The 15,162-nt window shown below is 40.2% G+C and overlaps 1 protein-coding gene across 1 annotated transcript in view; it reads left to right on the top strand.

The window, feature by feature from the left end:
* Positions 1 to 15,162, top strand: part of slit3 (slit homolog 3 (Drosophila)) — a 240,956-nt gene that overhangs the window by 137,704 nt on the left and 88,090 nt on the right. The window contains exons 5-6 of the mRNA XM_028589367.1: positions 206 to 277; positions 12,409 to 12,480. Coding sequence (XP_028445168.1) covers positions 206 to 277; positions 12,409 to 12,480 — 144 coding nt within the window. The remainder of the gene's footprint in view (positions 1 to 205; positions 278 to 12,408; positions 12,481 to 15,162) is intronic.

Raw genomic sequence — 15,162 nt, forward strand, 5'->3', positions numbered from 1 at the left:
TGTGTGTGTGTGTGTGTGTGTGTGTGTGGGTGGGTGTGTGCGTGCGTGTGTGCATGTGCGTGTACCTGTGTGTGACATAGATCAAATGTCTTTGGTTTTGTTTATCATTTGACCATATATCTTTGAGTGCTTGGAATACCTCAACTAATGTCACCCTCCCTCTCTCTCCCTCCCTCTGTCTGTCTGTCTCTCTCTCTCGCTCCAGAGACCTCAGCGAGAACCAGATTCAGGCGGTTCCAAGGAAAGCTTTCAGAGGAATCACAAGTGTCAAGAACCTGTAAGCACAACTGCTCTCCCTTCCTTCCATCCATCTTTCTACCTCCCACCTCATTCATCCATTCTATTCTCAGTTTTACTGAGCACAATTTGTGTTATTATCTCACAGAAAAGTTGATCCCAATTGCTGCTGTAGTTTATTTTAGTGTTTACTTTTTTAACCTCTAAAACCTCACTAAACAGCTGGTGGCTCAGTCAGCACAAGCAGTATGTTAAGAATAACATAATACAAATACAAATAATACATGAACTAACTCTGTATCTATAGTGTGCTTATTGTAGATTTTATCACAGAACATTGCAGGAAATCAGTGTTATTCCTGGACATGGGATCAAATCTAATTTCTGAATCACATGATGTGTCTGTTATAGCCATCTTCCCCCGCACCTTTTTAATCTATTTAGCATTCTGCTCTTCATCACTTCTCCCTGTCCTCCCTTTTCCTCTTCACACCTTCTCTATACTTTTTTTTCACCTTTCCCCACTTTTCTCATCTTCTTCTTCTTTTTCCTCCTCTCTTCCTGTCCAGAGAGGATTTGTCCTCACGTCAAGCGCTCAATACTCCGCTGTCATTTATTCATGACGACCTAATCACCAATTGTGTGATCAATACACTGCCTAATCAATGTTTCTTATCAATAATGGCTGATCAATCTGGCATGGTGCTGTATAGGAAACTACTACACAGACGCTTACGGGTAAACAATGTCCTCAATGTGAGAGAGTTCGATTTAGGAATAGAATAGAATAGAACTGTATGTAAGCTGAATGATGCTGAAAAAAAAGCAGAATTTCTCAACAAATCTTCGCTGTGTAAATTAAAGTTTGCTGTTGTGTTTTTTCAGTCATGACTGACATGACAGATGGAAGGAAGGGAGAATGGGATAGAAAATAGAGCAGAGCATAATAACTACAAGATGCAAAAAGATAATAACCCATCCTTTCGGATGCTTCACAAGCTTTATTTCACTACTAGAGCTGTTGGCTGACAGAAAACAAACACATAAACAATATGCTTTGGCTAAATGAGAGAGAGAGGAAAACAACGAGTAAGAGGATGATTTGGATCTTCACATACAGATTTTCTTTTGAAGTGATTTAATTGCATTTCAAACAAATAATTATAATCACACTTTTTCAACATGTTATGCCTTGTGTAGGAAAACTGCATACATTGGGTAAATAGAATCAGATAAAAAGTTCACAAAAATGGATTTAAGCTTAGAAGTAAATAAATCATCATTGCAATCACTAATGCAAAGACGAGTAATATTTGATTGCATGCCACCTGTATTAGTCATATTTATCCACTAGACTAGTGCTGGGTGAAAATAAATCATTTATTTTAATTAACCTTGTGGTGAGATATTTTTTCTCAACCACAACAATTCTATTGGGCTGACAAGTGCTGCTAATTGGCATCCAACCTTGGTAGTAGTGTTTGTAGCTGTGATTAAGTTACTTTAGACATTTTCCACACGTGTGTTATTTCAGTGTTATTTTTATGTTATATTGTACCCCCCTGTGTACATCAAACTAGTGTTTTCTCAACACAAAAGTAATGATTTAAGATAGATTCCTTACAAACAGAGAACCTGCAAGGAATTCTGTGCCCAGGTTTGGGTTGGCACAGCCATCACAACATTACATCCCACTAGCAAAAACATCATCCATAAAATCACCTTAAAATGTGAATTTATGTGTGGTTAATACGCATCTTGCTACAGATCAATAATTCAGAGTTAGCAGACAGGCAAATGTGCTCCTCTGCTTAGTTTCTTCCCCCAAGTGTGATGTAAATTCAATATGGCCGCCAAAGTCTACAAGAGATTATTACTCTTAAGTTAAATGGACCTGAAAGTGCCTGTACTCTGTACTGCTGTGTGTGTGTGTGTGTGTGTGTGTGTGTGTGTGTGTGTGTGTGTGTGTGTGTGTGTGTGTGTGTGTGTGTGTGTGTGTGTGTGTGTGTGTGTGTGTGTGTGTGTATAACTGAGTGAGTGTCAGCTCTCATGGCTGAGCTCCAAACCTTTGAGTTCAGGTTGGCCTCTGATCATCTGATCTACTCTCCTTTCTCACACCGGACATAATCCAAACTAAACGCACCACCTTACCTCTTTGACCTTAGACTCACTCAAGTATTTCAAAATTACTTGAAGTTTGGTGCCAGAGAACTGCACAGTAAATCACTATCTTAGTTGCAATGTTGCAGCACCTTGCATGTCTTTACTCTATATTTATCCATGCAAGCTCTTTATCGGTAATTCCCTGCGTCACAGTCATACATTAACACACAATTACACCTGAGAGTTGCCCAGCATAACCACAGTCTCCTCCTGTCGTCCCACTAAGCAGATCCAATGTACAGCAGGTGAAATTCAATTAGTTTCCTGACTTTGCACATTGAATTTAAATTGCCCTTACCTTTTTAACGCCACACTCTCTGTTCTATCATGGCTCTAACACCTTCTGCCAAAGCTATAAAGTCATATCAATCATATTTGACGATAAAATATCGTTTTACCGTTAAAATGTTTTGCACTAAATTGCTTTGACCTACGACGTGAATCATTTTACTTTTTTTGTGCCAAAATTAGGAGTGACTTAGGCATATTAAGATCATTCATTTCTTCCGCCTCCTTTTTTTGACATTTTACATGTATAGCACTTCCACATCTTCCTTCTCCTCCTCTTCCCTATTCTCCTCATCTTTCCTTCCTCTTGTCAGTGCCAACACTTTCTCCTCCTCCATTTTACCTGCCCCCCATGTTTTCCATGCATCACTTTCCCTTCCTGCTCTCTCCCTTCATCTGTCACCATATCTTCATCCTCTATTCCTTCCTTCCTCCCCAATCATCCGTCATTCTTCCTCGTTTCTCTTATCCCATCATCTGTCGGTCAATCTTTTGTCTTTCCACCCTCTTTCCCTCTTAGTCTATGCTCTCTCTTTCAGTTATTTTCTCTTTTATCCTCAATCTCTCTTTCTCTTCTTTTACTCTGCTCCCCATCCATTCCTCCCTCCTCTCTCGCCATCCTTCCATTCCAAGCCTTCTCCAACTATTCCCCTCCCTTTAATTTTCTTCCCTCTCTCTTATTTTTTTCTCACTATTTCCCTCTTCTTCGTTTTCCACCCCCCTCCATCCCTCCATCCCTTGCTCCCTCCATTAGACAAGGTGACTCCTGCAGTAAAAGGCTCCAACCCTCCATTATGCCACAGAGTAAAAAAAAAAAAACTTCATGACATTCTGTCCCTGGTGGACACAGCATTGATTTTCTTGTATGTCTCTCGCCCCCTTTCACTTTGTCTCTCTCCCCCTCGCTCTCACTTTCTCCTCTGTCTCTCTCACTCACTCTCAATCTATGCCTCTCGCCCTTTCTGGCTAACTAACTCTGTTTCTCAGAGGGTAGGCTCCCTATCCCTCTCTCTCGGTTGTTCCCTTTCATGCTACCTGGTGGCTAGTATAGTATCCATTTATTGCACTTCTTTCACAGACACACACACACACACACACACACACACACACACACACACACACACACACACACACACACACACACACACACACACACACACTCTCTTTTGACCCTGCTATCAGATTGACTGCTTTGCTGAAACTGCCAAGAAACTGGCAAACATGTTTACTGTAGTCTTCTGCTAACCTAAGGAGACATGTATATGCCATACATCTGTGTGTAGGTGTTTGTGTGTACATTTGTGTTGGTACAGTATATACACTGTGCTGACTGCTGGTCCTGTCATCCCCTAAATCTCAACCTGTCAGTCAAAGTACAGATGATCGAGGTAAATGTAGAGTAAGAGAGGGTAGAAAGCATCTTTCAAAATTCCTGTAATATGCTCTGTGTTTTATGGTTTTATCTGCCGTATGTCAAATTCTGGATGCTTATCTTTTTGTATATAATCTTATCTAATCTGATTTTCTGTAACCTAATCTTGTCTTGTCATGTCTTGTATGGCCGTGTCTTGCCTTGCCAGAAAAGTCATCATGTTAATACACCAGTGAATGTCCTACAACGTGGTTTCTTTGGCATCTAACACCTCTGCTCATAACAAAGCTCAGAATGTAGCAGGGAAAAGCATCTGAAGAACAAGATGCTATAGAATCGCACAATTTTTCCAAGAACACTGTGTCGAGTGTGATCACCGGTGGCAGGTTCCCTCTGCACACAGGAAGTGACAAATCAAAAATGAAGAGAGAAATACAAAAGTGGCTCCTAAACAGCGTCAAGCAAGCTCTCCGTCTATAGAAAACTGCCTGACCATTTGCTCCATCACCTTCCCCATAAGACTAAAAGAATAATACATTTCAGACTGTGGTGTGGGCAGCATGCTTAAGTTAAATAATTTCTGAGTATGTAAAATATCCCAACCTTTACTGCATTTTTGATTTTCCAAAGTCAAGTCACTGTACCAAGTGCAGTCTTAACATGGATGTATTGTTAAACCTATACATCAGAAGACCTTGTTAAACTCTCAACGCTCGGCCTGGGTTGACACTAAGTGTCTGTGTCTTTGTGACCAACAGCCACTAGCATTTCAGCTAAAAAGCTTTGTGCTATTGATGTAAAAGCTTTATCTGAACTGGATTGAGCACTAAGCCAGGCCTGCTTTGTTCATTATGAGTGTTAAGTCAAAGATCTAAAGATATGTTTAAAAAGTTTGCCATCTAAAAGCGACATTCCCATGGCCAAGCAGTTACAGAATGAGTTTAATTAACCATGTACAGAATGTTCAACACTATCAATTACCCCCTCGTATGATTTTCCCAAGGACATTGGTGAGATAGTTAAAAGAAAATCCAACAACTCAAAACATTGTTTCATGTGTTGCAAAGACCTTTCTTAAATTGGTGGTGTGTCACAACTCATTCAGTTCAACCCAAAATGTATTCATCCCTCAGGGTGCAATTTTAGTCAATTTGAGGCAATCAAAAACAGCATAAAATCACGACAAACAATTAATTCACACATTTCAAAGCAATGAAAAGGCTTAATATATTCACAGAAAGATAAAAATCAAATAACAACAAAAATGAAAAAGCACGGAGCGATCATTAACAAAACGTATAACTATAGGCTAAAGGTGATAGTGTTAAAAATGACACATCCCTGCCCTTCTTCGAACAGTTGGATTGAGTGCCATACACTTACTCACCATAGACTAGGTTCAAATGGCACATTTAAACATTTACTGACTTATTTTGATGGTGTCCTATAATGTCATACAGCACGTTTACACAGTAAGAGGAAAGTATATTAAAACATTTTTGTTGCATACGTTTCTAAATGAGTGACAACAACCTCATCCAGGCTGATACAGAAAACAACCACCCAACTTGTATACCAAACTGGTTACAGCTAACAGCGAAAGAAGAACAATCTTCCGAAACTGACATGCAGATATATTTGATAAAGTCATAATATAATGAAATTCTGTCAGACTACTGTTAAACCTATTTTCTTGAAACCTATATAAAGGTTATACTACAATATTCAGTAGCTACTGAAATGCTTTCTGCTAACAGAGAGGACAGAAAAGCCAAGATAAATGTGATCAACCACAGATGCTGTATGTGTACAGTTGTAGTCACGCTTAAATCACAACATATGGGAGTCAGTCATGCTGGGAGGCATATAGCACTAGTTGGCTTACACAGAAAGCATGGACGCATCAGATAACATACAGCTGTTTCATATGCCCTCACATTACACCTCAGTGCCCACACAGACACGCTTTTAATCTTCTGTAGCCATCACGTCCTCATATTGTACCTTGTTTTCCATCTGCCTGCCTTCTTGCTCCCTTACCCACTTTTTTATTGTGATAAAATGTAATTCATTTTCCCTACTGGGTCCACCCATGCCCAACATCTACACACTCAGAGCCCCTTCAGGTGCTTTGGAATAATGTGTTCAGAGAATGTAATATGTAATTTCTTCCAATAATACAACCATACAGTATATTAGTATAAAAACAGAAAAAGAACCAACCCCATGGCTTTACATCTTTACCTTTCTCCTTCCTGTCAGACTCTCCTTTCTCTTCTCCCTCATAAAACGCCTCCACGCTTCACGCTTCCCTACCCACAATGCAGTGCAGGATGGCCGTTTGTTTGAATTATGACTACAGCGCCTTAGAGAGAGGTGAGAATATTGTGTCGGCTGTGTGCACGCGCGCGCACACACACACACACACACAGTTTCTAACGTGTACTGTTGTGTGTCTGTCATTGCAGAACCTTGCTTTCAGTTGTTTTTATGTTTACCACATTTACAACAATGGACAGCTAGAGCCAGGTACATATCTAGCAAGAATTTTTGAAAATATAGAAAAAAAGATTAATAATGGCCATCCTTGTGAGAGCAGAACATCTTTAGATTAAGGTGACACCAGGAGGGATAATGCACACAGACTTCACAGTGTCATTTCTTCACCGATCAAGCATTCAAAGCCTTGCACCAATATTCAAAGAGTGGCGAGTAAGAACAATGAAGACATGGTAGCCTGCTTTATGAAATGGTTTACTGAGATTCCCATCAATCTTTGCCATTCAACAACCCCCTACGCACTTCTTTAAATGGCAGAATATGGCTACGTCATTAAAGGTTGTGACCAACCGAGACAGAGGAAGAAAAATGTCAATAGCTTTGTCTGAATTGTAACTTATTTAGCAAGACAGGATTCCCCTAAGAGTTGCTTTTTTCAACACAGGGATAGGATTTGGGATTCAGTATGATGTAGAATTTAAACTCACATACAGTAAAACAAAATCTTAAAAGTTTAATGGTTAGTTTCAGCCAGAGCCAGAGACACTTCAAGGCCATCTAATTAGATTCTTGCATGGTTGCCTTTATTTAACTTCAACTTCAACATTAGACAAATGTGTTTCTAGAGTTATAAAAATCATAAATCCACTTCAAGCAAATGTATGTTTACATTCAATTTGTCTAATTCAGTAAGCAAAAGAAAATTTGAGGGAAAGCCACTTGATGTCCTTGAATTCATGTACTAATCTCAGTCTGGAACACAGTCAACAGCGGTGTGCTAGCGTAGACATATAAAACACGACATGGCTTCCTGTATCCTTGAAAATCACTAAAAGCAAACGAATCATTTGCAAGTCAAAGCCTACCCTGTATTGTGGACATCCCAATGTACTGCATGAAGGCTACATGCAGTGGCACCCATTGCATCCACCCTGCATTATTCCTACATAAGCAGCACTGCAGACTTTCCCAACAATTGCTCTTAGAAGTGAACCAACAGCACAGCAAACCAGCATCAACTGTCTCACTTATACTTTCCCGTTAGTATCATACTGTTATTTTTTAGCTAGAAAGAAAAGGAGACAAGGAGAGATGGTGAGGGATGTATACATGCAAACAAAAGGATTTAAAGATAGTTAATGGCAAAGAGAGAGGGATGAGTCCTCTTAACGGCCTGTCATTCTTCACTTCTACATTCCAAACACATCCATCCTTAATCCTCTTTACATCTACCTCTCATTCCTCACCACGTTTTGGCTTTTCAATCTCCAAACTCCCTCTCCTCTACTCCTCTACTAGCAGTAACAGCAATAGACAAAGCTATATGTTTACTTGATAGACACAAAATGACAGAAAGTTGGGGACTTAGACTTTAGATTGGTGCTGTTTACATTATTTACAGATTTGATGAAGCTGTATTTGTTGATATGGATTGGATGTGAACCCAGCTAGTGTATCCTCCTTCCCTCCCACTGTCCGTTCATTAATTACTCAGTCAGTATAGTGGATGCTCATTGATGTAGTCAAGGAGTGGCAGTGATCCTGTGTGTGTGCTTCCCTCTGCTCCAGATGGTAGCAGAGGGAAGCATTGAATCTGTCTGCCAATAGGCCTTATGATAGACATGATTAAACACACTAACTAATTATATGAAAGGAAATTACATTCTGGGCCCCCGTTCTTCCCCTTTAACAAACATTTGTGATCTGAACACATACAAGCACAAAGGTCTATGAATGCAACACAATGGTACAAATATGGAGAGCACACACACTCACAGATCTCCAGATTGATACCAATCATGTCACTGCTAATCAGGGTGCTTGGTGAACAAAGCTGTCAGAGGAATCCAATCATATCACACAGCTGATGGAATCGTTTACTGTGGATGAGGACAGAAGATGAAGTGCATGGCCACCAATATGAATCCACTACTTATTCTCAATTCTAGAAAAATTACAGATGCGAGAAGCATAGTGATATGTTCTCAAAATTATCAAAAACTCCATCCTCTAGAGAATGTACAGTTCAAGAGTTGAAGACATCTCACCACTTGTCTGACAGCCTTTGTCGGCTCTACAGAGTGGTGGGAATCCTCAGACTCGCATCAAGAAGTCACGTGTGTCAGTGGTGACATGGTGGCCTTTGAGTATTAATAACAGTATATGATATTACATCCAAAACACACGATTCACTCTCGGTGGTTTCTGTGACAGGAAAAATACTGAATAAGTACGTAGTTCCGTTTACAATTGAGTAGACGGTCTTTAATGTGGACACAGGACACATTCCCATTTTCACTGCTATTAGAATGTGGACACATGCGGCTCAAACCACCTCTAAATGTGTTTTTTGCGATCCGATCTCAATGTGTCCTCAGTGCATCCTGAAAGAGTTTTGACCTATACTTAGTGCTGTCCACTTGTGATCCAATCACTCAGATCGGATCTTACTACCAGGTGAAAACAGGGTTATTGATTGGTTGTAGATGACAGGATGTGAATACAACTTGTCTTCTCTTAAAAAATTTGGGACACTATAACAATAGCAAGTTTAGGCAGTTGAAACACTTGTTTAGGGAAAGATCATGAACAATAATTGCAGGACGTGAACTTCTATCTCGTGCATGAAAGTCATGTGTTACACATTTATCCACCACCCCGATCTCCATAACCTATGGGACTGTACATGGATGAATGAAATAACACAGATGTATCAAATGAGACATACCCAGATAGCCCTCTTTGTTCCTCAGAATAGCACAAACTTATCCCTGAACTTCACATTCAGTGTTACAAAACGGTAAACAAAATTATAATGGCTTTAATAATTACAGTCAACTTTGGCAGTGCCATGTGTCCCCATAAAGCAGATCAGGACAGGCTGTGTGCCATTTTTCCCACTTGGAAAAAGAAATCATGCCTTTTAATTACATATAACACAAACATGGCATAGCCATATGTTGGTATGATCCCCAGACTCACTGTATTTCAGAGTCCAGTCATTTAACAGATGCTCACACTCACAGCTCCCTTCAAACAAGTAGCCAAAAAAGAAAATGTAATCTTTGATTCAAAACGAGGCTTTTGACAAGAGCACACAACTCTATGAGACTACTCTTTTATACTGTTATAGAACAGAACACTCAACATTGATGACCCTAGCAATCTTTACAAATCTCAATTAATCAAGTGGGGCATGGCAAGGCCGTAAACAAGTTATCTCTAAATCACCTCTCAAATATAATTGCATTGCATCAAAGCAGATCAAAACATCTCATCAGTCTCTGGAAGCTTTTGGAGGACCAAAAATAATTGTGCTGCGAGCCAAACCTGGCCTGTGGGCATAGGGTTGTTTGGTATTTACTGTCTTGAGTCCAAACTGAACTCATGCCAACCGTTAACCACCAGCAGCTGGTCAATATCAGGTAGAAATACATGAAAAATGTTCTTGCTGTGTGAACTGCTTTCTAAGACCCTGTTGTGTTCTCCATTGCTGCCTCTAGCATGCAGCAAATTTCAAAATAAGAGTATAGAGATCAAACAGTGTTACAGTATTGGCTTTGTATAGCAGCTTTTCTAAGTTTTGCGTATACTGTACATACTGTATGTTACAAGTTTAGTTTTGTTTGCAAGCTCTTGTTGCAGTGCTAGTTAGACGAGACAACACTTATTTTCCATGATGATGATGCTAAATGTACATTAAATCTTTTCACATTTATCTTGTCTGAGGTCACTGCAATAGAGCCTTCCTGTAACCTGCTACTTTTTGAAATGCAGCTACATTTTCCGGTGCAATTGTGGTGTGCTATAGTAAATACATTTCTTAGATACTCTGAGGACTTCTTCTAGCACACACTCGCATAAACATGCACATATAAAAACTAACCAAAGAATATGTTGCTCCAGAAGCCCAAATGTAATTTCTGTTGCCCTGCAGAAGCAATCCAGCTCCTGTTTTGGGAACCACCTTCCTCTGGGTTGAAAGCTGACATGACTGATATTTAACAGGTGCTGCAGTATGCCGAGCAGACATCGGGGCTATGTAGAGAAGAAGAAAAGGAGATTTAAAAGGTTGATAGAAGAAAACAGGGAGAAGAAATGGATTAGCAATGGATAGAGTCTGAGAAGAGAAAAGGAGAAGGGGAATTAGAGATGAGAGGAGACAAGAGGGCACTAGAGAGAGAAAAAAATGGATTATAAATGGAAAGAGGGAGAGAACATGAAAAATGTACAAAATAGATGCTTGGAAACGATGGGAGAAAAAAGAAAAGAAGAGGATAGAAGTCAAAGAAAAAAGGATTAGGATAAAGGGATCTAGCAGAAAAGAGATGGGGACAAGGAGGAGAAGATTAAGGTGGAGTGATATGCTGGAGAGCAAACAGTAACTAGCCATGGTGTGTGTGTGTGTGTGTGTGTGTGTGTGTGTGTGTGTGTGTGTGTGTGTGTGTGTGTGTGTGCGTGCATGCATGCGTACATGTGTTTTTCTGAAAGTGTGTTTCTAAAAGTATGTGTGCATTTTGTGTTTGGTTACATTTGTGTGTGTGTGTGTGTGTGTGTGTGTGTGTGTGTGTGTGTGTCTAAATGCCACTCATCCTTTGTGGTTGAGTTAAAAAAAAACAAGAAAAAAATAAGAAGATACTTCTAAATGTCTGCCCTTTATATGTGCAATCCATCCACCTGCTCCTCCGCAGAAGAAGAAGTAGAGAGGGGGAGGAGAGACAGAGGGAGGGATAGATGGATGGATGGGATAAAAGGAAGTAAAGAAGAAAGGAGGGAGGGAGGAGTGTAGGTTTCGGGGTTGTTGGGTTCATGGATGAAGGGATGGATGGTGGCGGGGAGGGGGGTTACCTAGGTAATACCTAGAGCCGAACAAATTAAAGTAAAAGCAAAGGATGGATGACAGTGGGGTACAAGGTGCATCTGGGAGTCCAGTGAACGAGGCGTCGAGCGAGCCAGGGAGGAGGGGGAGGGGGAGAGAGGGAGAGAGAAGAAGAGTAGGGATGTAGAGAGAGAGAGAAAGAAAGAGAGATGGAGGAAAGAAGGAAAACGGCAAAGAGAGGCAGAGTCGTGACTGTAGGTTGATTTACGGAGGCTTTCCTTTTAATGAAATTGTTTCAGTGACAGAGCCGGTAAAAGGCCCTTAATGGATTGGCTGGCCTAATGTAATGAAATTACTCCCTCTTTCACTACAGAGAGAGGAAAAAAAAGAATAAAAGAGGACATGGGGAGGAGGGGAGAGAAGTGGGAGGAGGAGGAGGATGGGAGAGGAGAAAATGCAATTAATATTTACAGAACAGACAAGCAGGGTGGGCTTTAGTAGCTACGGCTGGCTCGCTCTCTTCTTCACTGTGTCTACCTCTCTCGCCCCTCTCTCTCCTGGTGGCCAGTCTGCGCTGGGCGTGCAGCAGGGGAGGGAGGTGATAGGCTGACGCCAGGCAGGCCACTTCAGCGCACCGTCTCTTCTCTTGCGCTCTTCTTTTCCTCTCCTGCTCTCCTCAGGGCTGGCCATATCAGCACTGAGGTGAGAGACTTAACCTTAGCTTGTGTGCTGTCGCCTGGACTGGGCATCCCTAGAGAGTGTGTGTGTGGGAGTGTGTCTTGGAGAGAGAGTTAACACCGGTGTCTCCTACCTGCTACCTTTAGCCCACTTACTTGGGTATCACCTCACACACACCCACACACACACTCATTCACGCAACCCATCTTTTGTTAGTCCCTCCCCCAGCTCAGCGGACCTTGCAGACTTGCGCCTGACTCTCTCCCATCTCTCTCTCATCTGTGTGTGTGTTTGTCTGTGTGTGTGTGTGTGTGTGTGTGTGTGTGCGTGTGTGTTTGTGTGCTCGTCGCAGGCAACTGGACAGCAACCACATCAGCTGCATCGAAGATGGAGCTTTCCGAGCGCTGCGCGATCTGGAGATTCTGTGAGTAAAGAAAAAAAAACCAGTCTCCTCACTCTGGGTCCTCTATCCCTCTTCTCCTCCTCTCATCCGGTGTTCTCCTCTCTCCTTTTTTTCATTCGTTGCCTGTGAAGCAGGGATCTGTCCTGCGCTCTCCTCCTCTCATTATCAGCTTTGTTTTCTGTCTTATTCAGTTTATTCATCTTTTCGTGCTTCTTTTTTCTATTCACGTTTTCATCTGTCTTGCCTCATTCTTTCCTCTTCATCTACTTTTCTGTCTCACCCTTTTATCATTCTGTTTATAGACATCTTCTGTAAGTCTTTAATATAAGAAAAACTTAAACGTAAAATTGCTTTTGCTGAGAAAATGTAGTTTCTTTACACGTTTCTGTCTGTGAATTATATTTTGCGATATCCCTGTATGTGTGTTTGAGCTAAAGTGCACGTCTAAGTGCTTCTGTGTTGCTTGCAAGGATGAAACGCAGCGTACCTGTTCATTCACCAGCCTGTCCTTGACTTACAATACACTGATACACACACACACACACACACACACACACACACACACACACACACACACACACACACACACAAACGCACACAAAGGGTGAGGAAAATAGTGCATCTGCCACCTGCTGTGGTCTGCGCTTTCTCTGAACCATGTGTTTTAGTGCACGTGAGTGATTCCCTCTGCATATGGGAATATGTTGATGCATATTTGCTTCCAGCTGTGTGTGTGATGTGTGTGCGAGTGTGTGTGTATATGTTTGAGTTTGTGCAAGTTTGTGCGTCTGATCGGTCCAAATTTTTAGAGCTGCTCATTTATCACTATGCTCAGAGGTGTGACTGGCGACTGTGCAGTGTGAGGTTGTGTCGTGAAAGGTGTCTACTTTTGCCACACTTGAATGTGTGTGTGTGCGGGCACGCATCATTTCACACAAATATGTGTGTGTATATGTTTCCATGGCATTTATTTGCTCTCACAAAGAAGCGGATACAGTGCTTCATTGTGGGTTGTTCATCTGAACCAAATCTTTTGCTTCAGTTCATTACAACATCGGAACTGTCAGAGCATACATTTCCCATTTTTGTGCTAAAACATATCAAGCTTATAGTGTCATGTCTTAATTTTATGAAACATTGAGCTGGAAAAAGTTAACAAATAGGATCTATCTTTGCTTGGCACCAGCATTGGTTCATTTGTCTGCAGGGTTGTTGGCAATGATTCATATTCTGGATGCATGTCATTTTGTCGTGCCATATATTTCCATTCAATCAAATCAAGTAAAAGTAGTCTGTCTTGATTGTGTTCTGAATACCAAATACATCTGTTATTATTTAAATACAATTTATTTGGCTTTTGTTATATTAAAATGTGTGCCTTTGGTGTAATTAAATTCATTTTATATCAATGAACATCAAACTGTTTAAAACCCTGCCTTATGAACTACTACAGGTTTTTATCTGTTTTACTCAGTCTTGTTGAATGAATTAATGTGGTTTTTGATTGGTTTACTTACAGCAATCTTGTTGTTTTAATTAATGCTGTTTTCATTGCTAGTACTAATAATAATTTGTTTCCATTAAATGACCTAAGGCCCACTAACTAAAAAAGTTAGAACAAACATATAAAACGATTTACATTTTTTCACATCTGCCGTTAACAACAGATACCTGCCAACATTACTGTTCTTTTTAGTGTTCTTTTCATTGTACATATGGCTCAACATGCAGTAAACACAGCATACAGTAAAACATAAACTTATTGTCCAGTTTATGATGTCCACCTAGCTTAATCTAATGCAGGCTAATACACAGTCCTGCAATACAGGTTATAATGAAGGTTATAATGTTGAGTGTTGATTTAACTGTATAATCATTTTGGAAGATGTAGTTTGTGGTGCTGTTGAACTGAGATTTACTGAGAGGTGTTAATATTTGGTCAACCCTTATTGATATATATATATATATATATATATATATATATATATATATATATATATATATATATATATATATATATATATATATATATATATTAGTCAGATAAAATATTAGAAACAACTCTGTAAAACAGTTGATCAAAAACTCAACATTATAATGTAAGTAGCATATTAGTCCAAATAGATCAAGAGTCCAAATAAAGCCAGCACAATCCTCTCCATTCAACTGGAGACCTTTTATCCAGCCAAGACACCGTTGTCCTCCGGATCAGGCTTGGGATCTGCACCATCCCTCCGTATGACACACATTGCCTTATACTATAGAACTGCTGGCCTCAGTGTCTGTGATCTGTTGGTTAAAATACAATAATGGGCCCATGAGTATACTATGCAAGTTTTAAGTGCAGCATGGTGCTCATGGTTTTGAACACATTGAGGAATGGGGAAATGTAAGTGTAATTGGCATCTTCTGGAGGAAATCTGTCTCATTATCACATGAAGATCTACTGTACCTGCAACATTTTGGGAGACAGACTATTAAAACAGAGACCGTTATGTAAAATGCATTGAATGTGCTAGCGACATCAAACACCAAAATCTAGTGGGAACATGTGTCTTTTACCAGTTGTATGTAACATGGCAAAAACAACTTCCTAAAGAATGTGGTATTGAAACCATTGACTCCTCTTTTGTGCACAATGTACAATTTTATTTTTCTTGGAATTGCCTGTATTTAAAAACATGAAGTGATTAAGGAGAAGGT

Source organism: Perca flavescens, chromosome 10, assembly GCF_004354835.1.
Source record: "Perca flavescens isolate YP-PL-M2 chromosome 10, PFLA_1.0, whole genome shotgun sequence".
NCBI lineage: Eukaryota > Metazoa > Chordata > Actinopteri > Perciformes > Percidae > Perca > Perca flavescens.